Here is a 21,361-nt window from a genome sequence, read left to right as displayed (position 1 = left end):
AAAATATGCAAACCAAATTAGAGACGTCTAACTTGTTTTTGCAGGGTTTGGTGATGTGATATGGCCATAATATGATGATGAATATGTATGAGATGATCATTATTGTATTGTGGCAACCGGCAGGAGCCTTATGGTTGTCTTTAAATTTCATGTTGAGTAGTATTTCAAAGTAGTTGTAATAGTTGCTACATGGAGAACAATCATGAAGACGGCGCCATTGACCTTGACGCTACGCCGACGATGATGGAGATCATGCCCAAAGATGATGGAGATCATGTCCGTGCTTTGGAGATGAAGATCAAAGGCGCAAAGACAAAAGGGCCATATCATATCACATATGAACTGCATGTGATGTTAATCCTTTTATGCATCTTATTTTGCTTAGATCGCGACGGTAGCATTATAAGATGATCCCTCACTAAAATCTCAAGATAATAAAGTGTTCATCCTTAGTAGCACCGTTACCAAGTCTTGTCGTTTCAAGCATCTCGTGATGATCGGATGTGATAGATTCAATAAGTACATACAACGGGTGCAAGACAGCTTTTGCACATGCGGATACTAAGGGGGCCTTGTCGAGCCTAGCAGGTACGGACATGGTCTCGGAACACGTGATACCGAAAGGTAGAGCATGAATCATATGGTTGATATGATGAACACTTTGAGTGTTCGCCATTGAAATCACACCTTTTCTCGTGATGATCGGGTTTAGGTGCGGTGGATTTGGTTCGTGTGATCACTAAGACAATGCGAGGGATATTGTTTTTGAGTGGGAGTTCACTTAGGTTTTTAATTATGTTGAATTAAAATTTGAACTCAATTTGTCATAAACTTAGTCTAAACTATTGCAAATATATGTTGTAGAGATGGCGTCCCCAATCAATTTTAATCAGTTCCTAGAGAAAGAGAAACTTAAGAGCAACGGTAGCAACTTCACCGATCGGTTCCGTCATGTGAGGATCTTCCTCTCTCGGCGGAAATCTGCAATTTGTGCTTGATGCACCGCTAGGTGACCCTCCTGCAGAAGATGAAACCGATGAAGTAAAAGCTGTTTACGCAACTCGGAAAACTCGGTACTCTCAAGTTCGATGTGCCATCCTGTGCGATCTGGAATCCGATCTTCAAAAACGTTTTGAGCACCATGATCCTCATGAGTTGATGAATGAGCTGAAAGCTATATTCGAGACTCATGCGGCCGTGGAATGCTATGAAGCATCGAAACATTTCTTCACCGTATGATGGAAGAAGGCAGCTCCGTTAGTGAGCACATGCTCGCCATGACCGGGCATGCGAAGAAACTCGATGACTTGGGAATAGTGATTCCTAACAGACCGGGATTAATCGTGTCCTTCAATCACTGCCACCAAGTTACAAGAACTTTGTGATGAACTACAATATGCAGAACATGAACAAGGAGTTACCTGAACTCTTTGGCATGCTAAAAGCTGCTGAGATTGAGATCAAGAAAGAGCACCAAGTGTTGATGGTCAACAAGACCACCAGTTTCAAGAAACAGGGCAAGTCTAAGGGAAAATTCAAGAAGGGTGGCAAGAAAGCTGCCACGCCTCCTATGAAACCTAAGAACGGCCCTAAGCCTGATGCTGAGTGCTATTATTGCAAGGAGAAGGGACACTGGAAGCGTAATTGCTCCAAGTATCTGGCTGATCTGAAGAGCGGCCTTGTCAAGAAGAAGAAAGAAGGTATATCTGATATACATGTTATAGATGTTCATTTCACTGGTTCTCGTTCTAGTACCTGGGTATTTGATACTGGTTCGGTTGCTCATATTTGTAACTCGAAACAGGAACTAAAGAATAAACGACAACAGCTGAAAGATGAAGTGACGATGCGCGTTGGAAACGGATCCAAGGTCAATGTGATCGCAATGGCACACTTCCTCTACATCTACCTTCGGGATTAGTTTTAAGCCTAAATAATTGCTATTATGTACCTGCGTTGAGCATGAACATTATATCTGGATCTTGTTTAATGCAAGACGGTTATTCATTCAAGTCTGAGAATAATGGTTGTTCTATTTTTATGAATAATATCTTTTATGGTCGAGCACCACAAAAGAATGGCTTATTTCTATTAGATCTCGATAGTAGTGATACGCATATACATAACATTGATGCTAAACGAATTAAACTTAATGATAATTCTACTTATATGTGGCACTGTCGTCTTGGTCATATTGGAGTGAAACGCATGAAGAAACTCCATACTGATGGATTACTTGAATCACTTGACTTTGAGTCACTTGATAGATGCGAAGCATGTCTAATGGGAAAAATGACAAAGACTCCATTTTCTGGTATGATGGAGCGAGCTACTGACTTATTGGAAATCATACATACCGATGTGTGTGGACCAATGAGCGTAGCATCGCGCGGTGGTTATCGTTATGTTCTAACCTTCACAGATGATCTGAGTAGATATGGGTATATCTATTTCATGAAACATAAATCTGAAACTTTCGAGAAGTTTAAGGAATTTCAAAGTGAAGTAGAAAATCAGCATAACAAGAAGATTAAATTTCTACGATCTGATCGTGGAGGTGAATATCTGAGTTATGAGTTTGGCATGCATTTAAAGAAATGCGGAATACTTTCACAATTGACACCGCCAGGAACACCTCAACGAAACGGTGTGTCCGAACGTCGTAATCGAACTCTCTTAGATATGGTTCGTAGTATGATGTCTCTTACTGATTTGCCGTTATCATTTTGGAGTTATGCATTAGAGACAGCCGCATTCACTTTAAATAGAGCACCATCAAAATCCGTAGAAACGACACCGTATGAATTATGGTTTAACAAGAAACCTAAGTCATCGTTCTGAAAGTTTGGGGTTGCGAAGCCTATGTAAAGAAGTTACAACCGGACAAGCTAGAACCCAAAGCGGAGAAATGCGTCTTCATAGGATACCCTAAGGAAACTATAGGGTACACTTTCTATCACAGATCCGAAGGCAAAATCTTTGTTGCTAAGAACGGAACCTTTCTTGAGAAAGAATTTCTCACTAAAGAAGTGACTGGAAGAAAAGTAGAACTCGATGAGATTGATGAATCTATACTCGTTGATCGTAGTAGCGCAGCATCGAAGTTATACTGTACCGCCTACACCGGCAACAGAGGAAGCTAATGATAATGATCATGAAACTTCGAACGAGGAAACTACTGAACCTCGCAGATCGACAAGGGAACGTGCCACTCCTGATTGGTATGATCCTTGTCTAAATGTCATGATTGTGGATAACAATGATGAGGACCCTGCGACGTATGAAGAAGCGATGATGAGCCCAGATTCCAACAAATGGCAAGAAGCCATGAAATCCGAAATGGGATCCATGTATGATAACAAAGTATGGACTTTGGTAGACTTACCTGATAGCCGAAAGGCTGTCGAGAATAAATGGATCTTCAAGAGAAAAACAGATGCTGATGGTAATATTACTGTCTATAAAGCTCGACTTGTCGCAAAGGGTTTCCGACAAATTCAAGGAGTTGACTACGATGAGACTTTCTCACCTGTAGCGAAGCTAAAATCTGTGAGGATTTTGTTAGCAATAGCTGCATTTTTCGATTATGAGATTTGGCGATGGATGTCAAAACGGCGTTCCTTAATGGAGACATTGAGGAAGAGTTGTATATGGTACAACCCAAAGGTTTTGTCGATCCTAAAAATGCTGACAAAGTATGCAAACTTCAGCGTTCAATCTATGGACCGAAGCAAGCATCAAGAAGTTGGAACCGACGCTTTGATAAGGTGATCAAAGACTTCGGGTTTATACAAAGGTCATGGAGAGGCCTGTATTTACAAGAAAGTGAGTGGGAGCTCTGTAGCATTCCCGATATTATATGTAGATGACATATTATTGATCGGGAATGATATAGAACTATTAAGCGGTTGTTAAAGGTTATTTGAATAATAGTTTTTCAATGAAAGACCTTGGTGAAGCATCATATATATTAGGCATCAAGATTTATAGAGATAGATCAAGACGCCTAATAGGGCTATCACAGAGTACATATCCGGACAAGATTCTAAAGAAGTTTAGAATGGACGAAAGTAAGAAAGGGTTCTTACCTATGTTACTGTGCAAGGTATTGAGTAAGACTCAAGGACCGGCTACGGCAGAAGAAAGAGAAAGGATGAGTAATATCCCCTATGCCTCGGCGATAGGATCTATCATGTATGCCATGCTATGTACTAGACCGGATATAGCACATGCCGTTAGTTTGACTAGCAGATATCAAAGTGATCCAGAATGGAATATCGGGACAGCGGTCAAGAATATCCTGAAGTACTTGAAAAGAACTAAGGATATGTTTCTTTGTTATGGAGGTGACCAAGAGCTCGTTGTAAACGGTTACACCGATGCAAGTTGGAACACTGATCCTGATGACTCTAAGTCACAATCTGGGTACGTGTTTATATTGAATGGTGATTCAGTATGATGGGCAAGCTCGAATCATTGCACGGTGGCGAAGTCTTCAACAGAATCAGAGTACATAGCGGCTTCAGAGGCTTCATCAGAAGCGGTATGGATGAAGAGGTTCATTGTAGAGCTCGGTGTGGTTCCTAGTGCATTGGACCCATTAATCATTTACTGTGATAACATGGGTGCCATCGCCAATGCACAAGAGCCAAGGTCACACAAGAGGCTGAAGCATATCAAGCTGCATTACCACTCGATTCGCGAGTACATCGAAGATGGAGAAGTAAAGATTTGCAAAGTACACACTGATCTGAATGTAGCAGATCCGTTGACTAAAGCTCTCCCTAGGGCAAAGCATGACCAACACCAGAATGCCATGGGTGTTAGGTATATTACAATGTAATCTAGATTATTGACTCTAGTACAAGTGGGAGACTGAAGGAGATATGCCCTAGAGGCAATAATAAAGTGATTATTATTTATATCTTTATGTTTATGATAAATGTTTATATATCATGCTAGAATTGTATTAACCGAAACATTAGTACATGTGTGATATGTAGACAAACAAGAAGTCCCTAGTATGCCTCTTAAACTAGCTTGTTGATTAATGGATGATTAGTTTCATAATCATGAACATTGGATGTTATTAATAACAAGGTTATGTCATTGTGTGAATGATGTAATGGACACACCCAATTAAGCATAGCATAAGATCTCGTCATTAAGTTATTTGCTATAAGCTTTCGATACATAGTTACCTAGTCCTTATGACCATGAGATCATGTAAATCACTTATACCGGAAAGGTACTTTGATTACACCAAACACCACTGCGTAAATGGGTGGCTATAAAGGTGGGATTAAGTATCCGGAAAGTATGAGTTGAGGCATATGGATCAACAGTGGGATTTTTCCATCCCGATGACGGATAGATATACTCTGGGCCCTCTCGGTGGAATGTCGTCTAATGTCTTGCAAGCATATGAATGAGTTCATAAGAGACCACATACCACGGCATTTAGTAAAGAGTACTTGTCAGAGACGAGGTTGAACAAGGTATAGAGTGATATCAAGATCAAACCTCGGACAAGTAAAATATCGCGAGACAAAGGGAATTGGTAATATATGTGAATGGTTCATTCGATCACTAAAGTCATCGTTGAATATGTGGGAGCCATTATGGATCTCCAGATCCCGCTATTGGTTATTGGTCGGAGTGAGTACTCAACCATGTCCGCATAGTTCTTGAACCGTAGGGTGACACACTTAAAGTTGGATGTTGAAATGGTAGTACTTGAATATGGAATGGAGTTCGAATATTTGTTCGGAGTCCCGGATGAGATCCCGGACATCACGAGGAGTTCCGGAATGGTCCGGAGAATAAGATTCATATATAGGATGTCATTTTATGTGAAATAAAATGTCGCGGAAGGTTCTATGGAAGGTTCTAGAAGGTTCTAGAAAAGTCCGGAAGAAACCACCAAGGAAGGTGGAGTCCACATGGGACTCCACCTCCATGGCCGGCCAGCCCTAGATGGGGAGGAGTCCCAAGTGGACTCCTCCATAGGGGGCCGGCCACCCCCCACATGGGAGGTGGAAATCCCACCTTTTGGTGGGAGTCCTAGTTGGGCTAGGTTTCCCCTCTTATGGAAGGTTTTTGGTTCGGGTCTTATTCGAAGACTTGGACACCAACACTTGGGGATCCACCTATATAATGAGGGGCCAAGGGAGGGGGCCGGCCACCCCAAGACCACAAGCTGGCCGCCCCCCTTGAGTGGCCGGCCACCCCCTCCCAAACCCTAGCCGCCCCCTTCTCCTCCATATCTCCCGCGTAGCTTAGCGAAGCTCCGCCGGACTTCTTCACCGCCACCGACACCACGCCGTCGTGCTGTCGGATTCAAGAGGAGCTACTACTTCCGCTGCCCGCTGGAACGGGGAGGTGGACGTCGTCTTCATCAACAACCGAACGTGTGACCGAGTACGGAGGTGCTGCCCGTTCGTGGCGCCGGAACCGATCGTGATCAAGATCTTCTACGCGCTTTTGCAAGCGGCAAGTGATCGTCTACCGCAGCAACAAGAGCCTCCTCTTGTAGGCTTTGGAATCTCTTCAAGGGTGAGACTCGATACCCCCTCGTTGCTACCGTCTTCTAGATTGCATCTTGGCTTGGATTGCGTGTTCGCGGTAGGAAAATTTTTGTTTTCTATGCAAGGTTATCCTTCAATCGGTGCTCCCGCGCCCATGCTGAGGTTTTGGGTGGCTGCGCGGCGCTGTGCTGAACCTAAAGGTGGCGGCGCCCCCCAGGTATGGTCGCCGGAATAGCTCCGGTGAGCACAGGCAGCGGCGGCGGACGACGGCTCATGTCGACGGAATACTACCGAACGATTTAGGACGCGAAACTGGTAACTATCAACGGGAAATCTTACCGTAGGGCTTTCCAGAGGTTTGGCGATGTTGATTAGGGGCGGAGGTGAGCTCAGTCTTGCCATTTCCGGCGATAACCGGCGACAGAGACGCGGCCGATTCACGGTACTCGATGCCCCCCAGCTCGATTCCTTCTGCAGGGGGAGCGAGTCGAGGGTGGCGGTGACGATGGCATCAATGGCAAGACACGGGGATGCTCCAAACGTCGGCGACGAGGAACGGCCGTGAAGGCTAGGGTTTCGGAATTTCGGTGAGAATGGGGAAGAAACAGAAGAACACGAATAGGAGGATTTGGCGGGGTATTTATAGGCTCGTCGTCGGTCGTCGATGGTCGTCTGGTCCACGTTGGCGGTCGGGACGTGGCTCGCCGGCGTTGTGCTGTCGACCATACGGAGGAAGACAGAGACGAAGACTCCTTCGTCCTCTTCGCGTGGATAATAGACGAAGGGGTATGTGGGGTTTGGGCCAGATGCTGCGGCAGGTAAGCTTCTCTCCATTTTTTCTGTTTTCTTTCTTCTTCCTTATTTTCTATTTTTTGAATTTTCTATTTGAATTCAATTTTGTTTGCAAATATTACATTTATGTTGATTTAATTAAAAATTTAGTTTTCTGACTATTATTCCCCAATTCTATTTAAACAAATATTTTGAATGAGATTGTATTGCATATTTATGAATTAATTCAATATAGCAATTAGACATGAATTTATATTCTCACTTTTATTTCCTTTTTATTAGGAGTTCAATTCAATTTAGAAGTATGAGGGTTGATACTTTTATCTCAAAGTATTTTAAAGGTTGTATTAAGACTTGGTTTCAATTTAGGGAATTGGTCACTTGCACATGATTTTATGTGAGCACCAATGTATTAGGGTTTTATAGTATCTATGATAAACCCCTTATTAAGGTTAATACTTATCATTATCTTTGAAAGTATTTATGTAGGTATTGTTTCAATCATGGTTGATCTTGGTTACAAGGATAAATGATTGATTACTACACATATGGTTTTAATTATGAAATGTAGCACAAGGTTTTTCTTATGTTCAAGAATTGAAGCATAAGATTTGATTAATATGGTTTGGAATCTCAATTATAACCTGGTTTTATATTGTGATCACCATGGTGATGCATAAACTAAGGTGGAGATATACTTACAGGTTGTGGAATTGAGATGACACCATATTGTACTTGCTAGGGTTTAATCTCCCAAATGCATGATAAAATGGTTACTTGCTTTAATTATTATTGTTTTCATTTAGTGGTTAAGGATATGAGAATTGATTCTAGCTTATTCCTATAGACTTCTTTTATATCCTTAATCTATTATTAAAGTGACTAAAGTAGTTATAGTCATATGGATGGATGGTTTCTCACCATATTAAGTATGGAGTTTTACTCTAAGATTTGCTTAGGTTCTTTAATTTATGAAATATAGATGTGGTAGGATTGTACTTGTGATCACCAAGTGATTCACAAGTTAAGATTAGGATATAAGCCTAGGGTTGCTTACTAGTTACCTCCCTATGATTTCATGTGGTGGTTAATATCTACTTATCCTATTAGGATTTAACTTATCCTCACATACCTTAAGAGCATGATCATGGTTTAGGCATGATCAAATTGTTCTTAATATCTTCTACCTCAAATTCTAAGGTTTATGATCATTACCCAATGTTATAATGATCAAGGTTTAGCTTCCTAAAGTTTTTCTAATGGAATGGGTTTTCATTTCTATGAGCAAGCATTGTCTTGATCAACTAGGGTATAACACTTCTATTTTACTTTCTTGGATGGGACTACGATGGTTGCCTCATTAGTTTATATCCCGGGAAAATGTCTGAGATATTAACTTAGGGTTCTTTTCAGGGAATGATGATATAATCATCTGGGTATATGGATAGTTCTCTCCCTCAATTTCAGGTGTTGCCTCAACTAACTTGAGTGTAGCACCAAAGCTTGAGCTCTCTTTCATAGGAGTAGTTATTCTAGGGTTTATGGTGTACTCACAATATCTCAATAGGTATCAAGTCTAAAACTCCACTTGGCTATCTTGGTTGAATTATTCTCTTCCTTACTTTATCAATTCATGGATATGGTATTATTCCATGTGATATTAGGTTATCTCACCACTCCAAGGGAAATGGTTTTCAACCTAATAATTTAGTTCAAAGATTGACATTTATTCTTAAATAGGTAAAGCTTGGATTAGTATGAATGGTCTCTCTCATTTGGGAATGACTTGAATAATACTCTAGGGTTCCTCTTGAAGATGATGTTGTGATCATATGGATATTTATATCCAAGGTTTGCCTCAAGGTTTGTCATTGCTTCCCTAAATAAAATAGGACTCTCACCTCTTTAAGTTTGATGTAAAGCTATTTGGAATAGAGAAGAATATATACTTTTAGGGTTGATCTCCTTGTCATGTTTCTAAGAATGTAGTAAAATGAATACCATGAGGTTCATGGTATGATCAAGGATTAGTTTAAGACATGGAAAAGATAAGTTAGGAATAGTTACTCCAATTATTTGTTAGTTGATTTCCAATTGAATAGATGTTCTTATGTTATGGCAAGGAATATCATGTTATGATCTTTTATAAGATCAAGTAGTTGATCCTTGATTAATAAGTTCTTGTGTTGATTTTAATTCCATTTGATCTAACCCCTTAGATCAAATTATCTCTACCCAAAACAAGGTTTTGGCAAAGGTCACATTGAAGTTTATAGCACTTGACTTGATGAGCTACTTCAATTCCATCAAGGTCAAGTGAAACTTCAGTTACTGTGACTGTTTTACTTTAAAGCACGAAAATTCTCCAGATTTTCTATGCATGAATGCAATGCACACATCTGTTTCCTCTATTTTTATAACCCCAATACCTGGGATATTACACGAAGCTGGGTAAATCGCGTACCACCGTCCCGAGGACTCTCCGCCCTATGGCCCCTACTTCTTCTCCCCTCCATGAGGATCCCTCCTCTGGAGTACCGTCGAATAGGCAACGACACGATGTTTGCTTCTTCTTCATACCCGATCATACATCAGTAATAGGACTTAGACAGTATAAAGTTCTCATCGATCAAAGTATCATTTAGAAACAAGTTCACATGTTGTTTGAGTAGCTTCGCACGAGCCCTTGTAATGGGTCCAATCCTAACTTCATTGGACTTGAGCTTCACAGCAGTATCGTCTTCATCTTGCAATGACGGAGGTAGTAGTGTAGTAGGGATGTCCTCATCATCTCCCCCCCCCCCCCCCTTCAAAAGGCGTCGACCTCGACGCTCAAAGGTCTTCTCCGTCATATGGTGTCAAATCAGCCACATTGAAAGAATTGCTGACACCAAACTCATCAATTGGAAGATCTATCGAGTATGCATTATCATTGATCTTGGCAAGCACTTTGTAAGGACCAGCACCACGAGGAAGCAACTTGGACTTCCGTAGCTTCGGGAACCTATCTTTGTGAAAATGTACCCAGACCATATCACCAGGTTTGAATAACATCTTCTTGCGCTTCTTGTTCACCCTTGCAGCATTGTTCTTGCTTTTTCTTCTCTATCAACTCTTTAGTCTTCACATGTATCTTCCGTACAAAATCTGCCCTCTTTGATGCCTCCATAATGACTCTCTCAGGTATGGGTAGAGACAACAAGTCAAGTGGAGTAATGGGTTTGAAACCATACACCACTTCAAAGTGAGACAACTCGGTGGTAGAATGTACCGCCCTGTTGTAAGCAAACTTCACATGCGGCAAATAATCTTCTCACTCCTTCAGGTTCTTCTTGATCATATCGTTCGAACTTCGTATGAATATTAATTTTCAAAATTTGAATTTAATTTTCTAAATCTATCGTGGCCGCCGGCTTAGGGGCGCCGGTCTGGGAGCAGCATTCCCAAATAGAGGATGTTGTATCGGCGCCCCCATACGGCAGTGCCGGCGCCTATTTGGGGGCTGCTGGTGGAGATGCTCTTTACATGCAGTGGTGGAGGCAGAACTTAAATTCTATGTTGTCATTTTAAATTTGTGATGTCAAACACATGTGTTTTGATCTATTTTAAATATGTTTATACCAAAATATAAAGGATTTGCCAGAAACATGTGTGACCACACATGCCACAATGTGGCTACGCTACTGCCTACATGTATGAGTATGCCTCCACAAGTGAATACGGAGAGGCTTGTAGCTGGCCTCATGGACCCTTCTGCAAGCTTTGTAGACTGCAATGCAAGTATGTTTACATGGTCTTTCTGTTTGTATGACATGTTTGATAAAATATTTTCACGTGGAGTAGTGAATCCAATGTTGTTAGAGTTGTAATAATCAGACACAGAATCTTAATCACATATATACAGTGTAGTACACCTATCTGGACACCATTGTACGCCGCCATTGTGTCCACAAAACATCATATACATGTATAGGAAACGCCTAAATCAGGTTCTTCGTGTGATTTGGCCTCCTACTCTCTCTTGATCCTCTCACTACTCTGCTCTGGTGGTCAATTGTGGACTCCGTCACTTTTGCTGCGACTCGCCCGCTAGCCCAAGTCAATTGTGGACTCCGTCACTTATGCCGATTACAACTCTCCATCAAAACAACAACAAAAACAAAAACGATTACAGCTCTTGATCACCGCTACCGCCTATGGCGCCTTTATATTGGCAGCAACAACCTGCCCACAAAGCCACGAGCTTCAACATCGCAGCCAAAGAACTTCCCGAGTTCGCGCGCAAAACACGCAAGCCAGCCGAAAGCCCGAAACCATGAGGCGCCGCGGCGGCTTCTCGAGCACCTGGCTCCTCCTTCTCGTCGGCTTCCTCGCCGTCTCGCTCGTCCCGTCGTGTGCAGCGGCGGAGATCAAGACCCGCCCCACGGAGTGGAGCTTCCGCCTCCTCCTCCCCAGCGGCGTGACCGGCGCCGAGAGTCTGGCCTTCGACGCGCGTGGCCAGGGCCCCTACACCGGCGTCTCCGACGGCCGCGTCCTCAGGTGGGGCGGAAGCGCCGTCGGCTGGACCACCTTCGCGCACCACGCCAACTACCGGAAGCTGGCCATGTGCACCGTGCCCGTGGCGCCGTCGGAGCAGACGGAGAGCTTGTGCGGGCGCCCGCTGGGGCTCGCCTTCCACCGCAAGTCCGGCGACCTCTACATTGCCGACGCCTACAAGGGGCTCATGAGGGTCGGCGCCGACGGCGGCGAGGCCGAGGTGCTCGCCACGGGAGCCGGCGGCGTTCCCTTCAACTTTGTCAACGGCATCGACGTCGATCAGGCTACCGGCGACGTTTACTTCACCGACAGCAGCGTCAATTACCCGCGAAGGTATATATTTTTCGAATAGTTGAATACACAAACGTAGATCATCGATCCTGCATGCTATAAGATAAATTTGACTACTCGATCGGAATAGCTGAAACTAAATCACCATTGGTGCTATGCTACATAATTTACAGGTTCAACACGGAGATCATGATGAACGCGGACGCCACAGGGAGGTTGCTGAAGTACGATGCGAAGACGAAGCAGGTAACCGTTCTCAAGGACGGTCTGCCATATCCTAATGGGGTGGCGGTGAGCTACGACGGGACATACGTGGTCGTGGCGCACACCGTCCCGTGCCAGGCGCATAGGTACTATCTGCAAGGTCCAAAGGCCGGCCGCTACGAGCTACTCGCCGATCTTCCGGGATACCCGGATAATGTGAGGCGCGACGGGAAGGGCGGCTACTGGGTGGCTCTGAACCAGGAGAAGGCGCGCCCGGACGCGACCACGGCTCCGGTGAAGCATCTGGTGGGAGTCCGCCTTGACGGCAATGGCGTGGAGGTGGAGGAGCTCACGGCGGCTAAGGGCGTCACGCTGAGCGAGGTGACCGAGAGGAACGGGACATTGTGGTTGGGCTCCGTCGAGCTTGACTACATAGGAATAGCTTCATGATTTCCTTACAGTGTTTTTATTAGGAGAATCAGTACATACTCATTATGAGTATGACAATGCAGTCAGGTTTTGTTAGCACAAGTATAACTAGATCTTAATTGGTTGGTAGATGTAATTATCCTAGAACGTTTTTACTAATATTTTCTTATTTATACTCAATCTTGTGTGGAAGTTCTCTCTTTACATGGAACCATGGCATGTAAATACTTTATGGCTGCGTGCGTGCACACCATAGATCGAAATCCTCAATCAGTAGAATTCAAGCTGGATCGAAATCTTCGTCTGTTTATTGTTGCCCTTCTCTGAATATTATATGTGCATCTTCGTAACCAAAGTGTTCGTGTTCAAGAATCATGAGATGCGCTAATCTCAATTTTTTTATACCACGTAATTTCCCCTGGCCAGCAGGTTAGCTAACCAGCAAATGCACAAGTCCACCTCATGCAAACCATGATAGTAGTCAGTAGCAGTGCTTTGTTCTTATAGTGGCGTGTTGGTGTTAGTTTTGCTATATTTTGTTTCGATCGCTGGGTATTACGGTTTTTGCCTCCATCAACGACGCCTCATTGTTCCTCGCACCCGTCCAAGATCCTCTCTGCACCTTCTGCACAGATCGTGCAGATCGGATGTGAAGGAAGTTCGTAGCCTGCTGCTTAGTGCTCAACTTTGATTTCACTGTTCATGTTTACTGATTTGGCAACTTTTCTCTACAGAGGCAAAGATAGGCTCCTAGATGAATCTTCTTCGACAGCGATCACTGACTTAACTACATCTATTTGATCAAGCTGATGTTTACAACTTCTGATGATACAAGACTGAAATATACACACACAAAAAAAAACAAGTTCTGGCAGACTGCGGATTATTTCAATCTAGTTTGATTATAAGCCTTGAATCCTCGAATAGAGTCCTTAATCAGAACTCACACCAGAGCCCAAGATTTGCACCATGGAAGCTGGTTGTCCGCCTTTGCAGTTCATTAGGCTTCATTGCAATTGGTTTGCTACTGTATGAGGAGCCCCAACCCAAAAGACACTCAGTTAGATTCTTAGACATGAATTTTTTAAAAGAGGAGCCTTTAAGGTTGGCAACGGAACGAGAGTACGCTTCTGGGAAGATAGTTGGCTAGGTGATCTTCCACTTTCTCTCCAATATCCGTCTTTATACAATATAGTCCAACGGAAAAATGTGTTAGTATCTACAGTTCTGGCCGAGCATCCTCTTAATATTGGTTTTAGGAGAACGCTTAATGAATATAAATATAATCTATGGCTACACTTATGTCAACGGCTGATGAATATTCAGTTAACAAATGAACCAGATAAATTTATCTGGAAATTAACTGATAGTGGATTATTCTCTGTTAAATCTATGTACATGGACCTTATGAATGGTCATACTAGATTCTTACGGAAATATCTTTGGAAGATTAAAATTCCTCTTAAAATTAAGATATTCATGTGGTTTCTTAGTAATAAAGTTTTGCTTACAAAGGACAATTTGGTGAAGAGAAAATGGACAGGGAGTCAAACATGTTGTTTCTGTAACAATAATGAAACTGTGGATCATTTGTTTCTTCATTGCCCTTTTGCAAAAATTGTTTGGCGGATGATATATTTTGCTTATAACATTCCACCACCGGCTAATGTAACAAATATGTTTGGTAATTGGTTAAATGGTGTTAAAAAAGAGGATAAGGCTCATATCCGGATTGGTATTTCGGCAATATGTTGGTCAATTTGGACTAGCCGAAATGATATTATTTTTAACAGACATAAGGGAACAAATTTTTTGCAGGTTATTCTTCGTGCGGCGCAATGGATACAGCTATGGGCGTATATGCTTCCGGAGGACCAGCGGGGTATTATGGATACTGGATGCAGCCGTCTACTCAAGGTCACGCAGGACTGTTATTTCCAGGCTACTGGATGGCGTCATATTAGTAGGATTCGAGATGGCTAGGTTTTGTACTTTTCATCTTTAGCTGGTTGGTAGTGTTGCTTCAATGGCACACTTTCATGTGTAATAAACTCTCTTGTTTACAGTACTATTTTAAATAAATGGCTGTGTGCATCGATTGATGCAGAGGCCGGGGCATCGCTCCCATATCGAAAAAAAAAGTTAGATTCTTAGACTGCAGCACACAAGATTAGAAAACATGGCATCTTGATCAGTTATGAAATTTGGTTATGTGTGTCAGCCTGCTCGACCATTATCGCGCCTATCTGACATGTATTTGTTGTTTCGAAACTTGCTGGAAAGTACATAGTGTGCTATTTAGCTTCTCCATCAAAAGATTGATTGATTTTATGGGTCAACTTCTGAAACCTGGACTTATTAATAGGTTGTACCATTGATTAAATTCACAACAGATATTTTGTATAGTTTGTTCATGTCATATTTAGTAATCTCACTATAACACGTCTACATAAAACAGAGTTTTTATTGGCATTTTAGATTTGTTGTTACAAGTTTCCAAATATGCAATACTCTCTAACATTAATGCTGGCACAAAACTGAACGAAACATTGCATTGGCACCTGCAGAATTTTTTATGATACCATGGAGGCCAAGGAGGGCACTTTTTTTAACAGTACCGGGGTCTAGAAGACCCTAGGGGGATTATATTTGAACACGTGGCGGGTACAAGTTTACAAAGAGGCCTTTTACAACACTTGCCCTAATGAACCTACTATTTGAAGATAAGGCCTCTTTTTTGCAGAAAACACCCCGTAAGAAGATGAGAAAACGCGATCAAGGACATCGGGCTCTCCACCACTAGAACGCCGGCGACCTCCAGGGTTTGCAGCCGAGATCAGAGAGGAGTTTGCTCGCATGCTCTTCTCCAGTGAATGGATCCAGCCGCCAGCAACACCAAGGACACCGGGGACGCACCACTTGGCTTCCTGGGCGTGGCGAGCTCCGGCGACGGATCCAAAGGCCTCCGCTGGGGAGGTTGAGAATAGGCCGCTAGCACGGCCGAATATCGCGGCGACGACGACGGTCACCGCGTGTTGTGCGCAAGAATAACTCCCAGGGCACCTCCTATGCATGGCCACCAGACCAACAGCCGCATGCTCCCATCCCTCGCCACCGGGGCCGGCCGAGAGGAGCAGCGAAGTTGGTTTGCCTCCATTGCAAAAGAGGCAAAGACGCTTATTGAAGGGGGGCCTCGCAGCTGCGGAGATCTTCACCGTCCCCCACCTTGGGAGCACAGGGAAGGACCCCATCTGCGATTGCCTGGCGCCGCGTCGAAACGCCAGGGATGAAGATGACCTCCGGCTGTCTCCAGATTCCATCGAGCTAGCATCTGGTTTCCTCATCCCCTCGCCTCCATGGCCGGCCAAAGGAGGAAACCACTGCAGCAGAGCAACATGAATCATGAAGCAGCAGGAGAGAACCTTGTTCACGAACCACCAGCCCAGGATGCATCAGATCTGGTCCAAGAGATCTCGTGCCCTAATCCAAACTACCGGTAGACCGCCGAAAAACCTAAAACTAAACCCACCAACTACTCCGGCGCCTCCCCTTTGCCATCTCTAGACGGCAGCGCCGCCGGAGAGGGCTCGGGGTCGGCCCGGTCTCACACGGAGGACTCTCAACTAGGAGAGGGAGGGGAGAGAGGTGGGAGGAGGAGGCTCTCTGTCTAAGTTACCACATTACAATATGTTTATTTATTTTTCCTTATTTTCTGTACCTGTGAAGGAAGTTCCTAGCCTGCTGCTTAGTGCTCAACTTTGATTTCACTATTCGTGTTTACTGATTTGGCAACTTTTCTTTACAGAGGCAATGATATGCTCCTAGATGAATCTTCTTCGACGACGATCACTGACTTAACTACATCTATTTGATCAAGCTGAAGTTTACAACTTCTGATGATCGATACAGGACTAAAATATACCAAAAAAAAAAAGTTCTGGCAGACTGCAGATTATTTCAATCCAGTTTATAGGAAAATGATTATAAGCCTTGAATCCTAGTATAGAGTTCTTAGAGCATCCCCACTCGTTGGCGCTCCCCACGCCCAAATCCGGCGAAATTTTCGTCCGGATTGGAGGAAGATTTGGCGTGGGGAGGAGTAGTTTCCCAGCCGCGTGCCCAGGCGAAGACGACGATGCGAGTTTGAAAAACGGAAACTTGATAAACTTCGGCTAAATTCGGGCAAATATAGACTAAATTTAATGATATTTAGACTAAAACGGGCGGAGTTAATACATAGAGGCCGAATTCGACTATATTTCGAATTCGGCTAGGGGAATTCAAATGCTAATTTTAAAACACGGCGTTCTACATGCCCATACGGCGGTAGAACACCGTGTAGTCATCGCCGCCGTCGTCGGAGCCGTCGTCCTCGACCTTCGGCACCTTCGGCGGCGCGGCCTGGCGGCTGCTGCCCTAGCCGGCGTCTCCCCACCCCGGGGATGGCTTGTACCATTCGTCGTCCGAGGACTCGAGGTCGACGACGGGGGCAACGACGCCGGATGGAGGCGTCGCAGGACGGCGGTAGCGCGCGGCGTCGTCGGCGGCGGTTGGAGCGGCGCGCGCGGCGAGTTGGCGTGCGGCGGCCAGGTCCATCAGCCGCCGCTGCTGCTCCGCCTCCTCGCGCTCCCACTCGCGCCTGGACCACGCCAGGGCGGCGTCCTCGGGGAGGGTGTTGTCGGCGGGCACCAGGTCGTTGAGCGACCTGGCGATCGCCTCCGCCACGGCGGCGTCCTCCGCGCGCTTCGCCTCCTCCTCGGCGAGCCTGTTTGCGGCGGCGGCCGCGGCGTCCTCCTTTTTCGCCGCCTTCCTCTTCCGCCCAGGCTGGGAGGGTTGGTCGCGGATGACGAGGGCGCCGCTGCTGCGCCCTCTGGTCGGCGGCGGAGACGCCGGCTCCTTCTTGACGCGCACCGGCGTCGAAGGCGACGTCGCCTCCTCCCTCTTCACCGGCGCCAAGGATGACCTCGGCGCCGATCCGAAGACGACGAGCCGGCAGCCATGCGCCGTGGCTGCCAGACGTTTCCCCGGCGGCGGCTCGCCGATGCCCTCGATGGAGGGGGCATCGTGAGCACCGGGAAGTTTCCACCCTCGATGTGATCGAGGACGGCCTCGAGTGTCCGGCTCGGCGCGCTCCACCAACGTCGGCGGCCTGCGGCGTTGTTGCGCGGAGGCGGAGGCGGCGGGCCGTCGTAGGAGGCGAGCTCCCGCTCCCACCGCCGCAGGAAGTACGAGTTCCACGCCGTGTAGTTGTCGGGGTGGTGGCGTGGCTCGGCGCGCTCCTCATCCGTCAAGGTCATCCGCGCCTCCTCGATGGCGACGTCGAGGGCGTGGCCATGAGGCGGCGGCGGGATTGGTACGCCGCCAGCACTAAGCCGCCACCCGCCGCCGGGAAGCCTCGTGTCCGGCGGGCAGGGGTACCCCGCCTGGTGGAGGAGGTGCCCCTCCCACGCGTGGAGCGACCGGCGGGGGAAGCCGTTGTTGGCTGCGCCGTCGTCGTCGTAGAACGCCATCGGGAGAGTAGAGGGAGAGTGGAGGGAGAGTGGAGCACGGGGTACGCCTCGCGGCGAGCGGACCGGCGTATATAGGCGCGGCTGGCGCTGGTGATTAATGCCGCGTGGAATGCGACGCGTCCGCGGCGAGCTGACCGGCGGCAGCCTTTAGTGCGCGCGGAAGACGATGCGTGCGCGGAAGACGACGACATTAACTCGCCGCGTGGCCGGCGAATGCAGACCGGCGGCAGGCTTTACGCCGCGCGGAAGACGATGCGATGAGGACGACGATTGGTTTCTCTCGCCGACAAGTTGGGGCCACCAGACGCGCGGGAAGTTTCCTCGGTGTTTCCCGCGCTTTCGTTTCGTCCGGAGTCCCCGAGCGCTCCCCGGGGGGCCGGGGATGGCGTGGGATCGCCGGATGAATTTAGGCCCAAATCCGGACGAAAACGAGGAACCGGGGGCGCGACTGGGCCAAATTACGCCGTCCGGATGGAAAAAAACGTCGTTCGGGGGCCTCGTCGGGGAGACGAGTGGAGATGCTCTTAATCAGCACTCCAACCAGAGCCCAAGATTTGCACCATGGAAGCTGGTTGCATGGTTTGCTACTGTATGAGGGCCCCAACCCAGACACCCACTTAGATTCTTAGACTGCAGAACCTAAGATTAGAAAACATGGCTTCTTGATCAGTTATGAAATTTGGTTATGTGTGTCAGCCTGCTTGACCATTATCGCGCCTATCTGACATGTATTTGTTGATTTGCAACTTGCTGGAAAGTACAGAGTGTGCTATTTAGCTTTTCCATCGAAATATTGATTGATTTTATGGGTCAACATCTGAAGCCTGGACTTATTAATAGGTTGTACCATTGGTTGAATTCACAAAAGATATTTCGTATAGTTTGTTCAGGGCATATTGAGTAATCTCATTATAGCATGTTTACATAAAACAGAGTTTTTATCAGCATTGTAGATTTGTTGTTACAAGTTTCCAAACTATGCATTACTCTCTAACATTTATGCTGGCAGAAAACTGGATGAAACATTGCATTGGCACCTGCAGAAGTTCTGATGATACCATGGAGGCCAAGGAGGGCACTTTTGTGGTTAGAGATCCTAAATTAACACATTACAATTAGTTTATTTATTTATTTTTCCTTTATTTTCTGTAGCTCTGTACATTCTTTGGATATGACCTGATTTAATGGTAAATTCAAAGAGTGTTCTATTCTTTTGTACTCAAATCCAATCATAACTGGGTAAACAGTGATCCCTCAAAGAAGAGAAGGCAACAACTCAGCAAACCTGAACTAAAAAAGCATGGTGTGAGAAGATGAAGAATGTAACATAGGCAGGAGATGAACCAACAAGCTGGCTCATTTCTTGTTGAGGTCGACGCCGGCCTTCTTGGCGACGGCGTCGAGGCCGTGCTTCTCGATGGTCTTGAGGGCCTTGGTGGAGAGGCGCAGCTTGACGTAGCGCTTGCCGGCCTCCCACCACAGCTTCTTGTACTGCAGGTTGACGAACTGCTGCTTCTTGGTCTTGTGGTTGGAGAAGGACACCTTGTTGGCCCGGTTCGTCCTCTTATCCAGGAAGGGGCAGATCCGACCTGAACGCAGAGATCATTCATGACTCTTAGCCGTTGGAAGTCAAGTGTTAGATGGTATGTAAGATTCAAAGCAGCAGCAATTCTGAAAGAGAACCGGTTCCCTTGTTGTACTTGTACCGCTGGAAGACTGCTACAAGCCTACAACTGTTGCTATATGTTTAATATGATTACGCACTTGGCCAGCTGCTGAAATTGTTCTTGATTCATGGCAATCAGAATCCGTAGTGCCGTGAAAGCAGTGACTAGATGATGTCTGACAATTGGACACGATGCACAGGAATTGCCTGTTGCCGGCTATCATGTATAATGTATATTCTCCGAACTCCACAGGTACAACTCGATCTCTAGCCAGTGAAATCTTAATTTCAGAGTAGTCAACAATGCATGTTAACTTAATAAATGAAGTGAATCAAGCTAACCCTATCATCTGAGTGGTACATTTTCAGTTCATCTACTGTATGTTACAGACAACTGGTCTGAAGAAAATCAGACAGAGCAGCACAGGTATGTCTATGTTACAGACTTACAGTGCACACAGAGAACAAGACTGAGAGAAGCAATATGGCAACGCAATGCAATGCAATCGAGGAGCAAATGGAGCAAATAAACAAAACAAAGGAAGAGAGGGAGGGAGGGACGTACGGGCGATGATGGTGTGCTTGGCTGAGAGGGGGAGGGGGGCAGCGGTGGCGGTGGCGGTGAGGCCGAGGCTGAGGCCGGCGAGCTGAGAAGTGGCGAACCCGAGCGAGGTGGCGTAGGCGTTGGAGCGGACGAGCGGGGCCCTGGCGGCGCCGGCGGGCATGGAGTAGGAGCACAGCATGGACGCCATGGATGGTGGAATGGATTTCTGACTGAAACTGACTCACTCGTGTCCGGGGGAAGAAGAGGATAAGAAGACGCGCACGGACGACGTAAAGGGAAGAAGAGGATAATGAATGCCAGAAAGCCCACGACTGGGTCAGGCTCAAGCCCAGCCCAGACCATCACTTGCGCATACATATGGGTGAATTTGTAGTGTACATTTTTTATTTTTTAGATAAAAGAGGGGCAAAGCCCCCTAATTCCATTAACATGCAACCAAGGTTTCACAGTGACAAGATCTGGGAGCAAAAGCTTGAGGATACAGAAAATAAAAGGGCTCAACAGTTTGACATCCTCAGGCAGAGACACTACAAGAGAGAATTACATCTAAACACTTTCGAGCAGCTTCTCGCAGGCAATTTCCTGATGCCAACAGTTTAGAAGAAAGGGTGTTGTAGGCCCGGCATGATCTTTGTCAGACGCAAGCCCAAACACCAGCATGCTCATATGCAGGCAATCCGAAGCAATTCCCCAGGATGATGATCTAGGAGCATCAGATTTTCGTCCATCAAACTCGACAATTTGTCCAGGCACAACAACCTCCAGCTTAGAATGGTCGAGATCAATCTGCTTGTTATCACTTTGACACCTGGCCATTGATACGCGTATAACACGCGTCCGT

At 45.9% G+C, this 21,361-nt stretch overlaps 2 protein-coding genes across 2 annotated transcripts; one reads left to right on the top strand and one right to left on the bottom strand.

Annotated features, from left to right (window-relative positions):
• The first annotated feature begins 11,632 nt into the window (after nt 1-11,632).
• LOC127338864 (protein STRICTOSIDINE SYNTHASE-LIKE 10-like) lies at nt 11,633-12,952 on the top strand. Its single transcript, XM_051364828.2, has 2 exons — nt 11,633-12,188; nt 12,320-12,952. The coding sequence occupies exons 1-2, from the start codon at nt 11,635-11,637 to the stop codon at nt 12,798-12,800; spliced, it is 1,035 nt and encodes a 344-aa protein (XP_051220788.1). The 5' UTR covers nt 11,633-11,634; the 3' UTR covers nt 12,801-12,952.
• Nucleotides 12,953-19,487: 6,535 nt separating this feature from the next.
• On the bottom strand, nt 19,488-20,774 carry LOC127345708 (large ribosomal subunit protein bL28c). Its single transcript, XM_051372218.2, has 2 exons — nt 20,521-20,774; nt 19,488-19,878 (listed from the first exon to the last, which is right to left on the bottom strand). Exons 1-2 carry the CDS (start codon nt 20,705-20,707, stop codon nt 19,646-19,648), a joined length of 420 nt encoding a protein of 139 aa, XP_051228178.1. The 5' UTR covers nt 20,708-20,774; the 3' UTR covers nt 19,488-19,645.
• Between the last annotated feature and the right edge of the window lie 587 nt (nt 20,775-21,361).

Source organism: Lolium perenne, chromosome 3, assembly GCF_019359855.2.
Source record: "Lolium perenne isolate Kyuss_39 chromosome 3, Kyuss_2.0, whole genome shotgun sequence".
Lineage (NCBI taxonomy): Eukaryota > Viridiplantae > Streptophyta > Magnoliopsida > Poales > Poaceae > Lolium > Lolium perenne.
The sequence above is the reverse complement of the archived record's forward strand: the minus strand, read 5'-3'. Positions and strand labels throughout refer to the sequence as shown.

Excerpts from the sequence above, each read along its gene's own strand:
- LOC127338864 (XM_051364828.2), top strand. The coding sequence starts at position 11,635 with ATGAGGCGCCGCGGCGGCTTCTCGAGCACCTGGCTCCTCCTTCTCGTC. Across the intron at positions 12,189-12,319 it reads AGCGTCAATTACCCGCGAAG|GTTCAACACGGAGATCATGA; the intron begins GTATATATTTTT and ends CATAATTTACAG.
- LOC127345708 (XM_051372218.2), bottom strand. The coding sequence starts at position 20,707 with ATGGCGTCCATGCTGTGCTCCTACTCCATGCCCGCCGGCGCCGCCAGG. Across the intron at positions 19,879-20,520 it reads CAAGCACACCATCATCGCCC|GTCGGATCTGCCCCTTCCTG; the intron begins GTACGTCCCTCC and ends CTCTGCGTTCAG.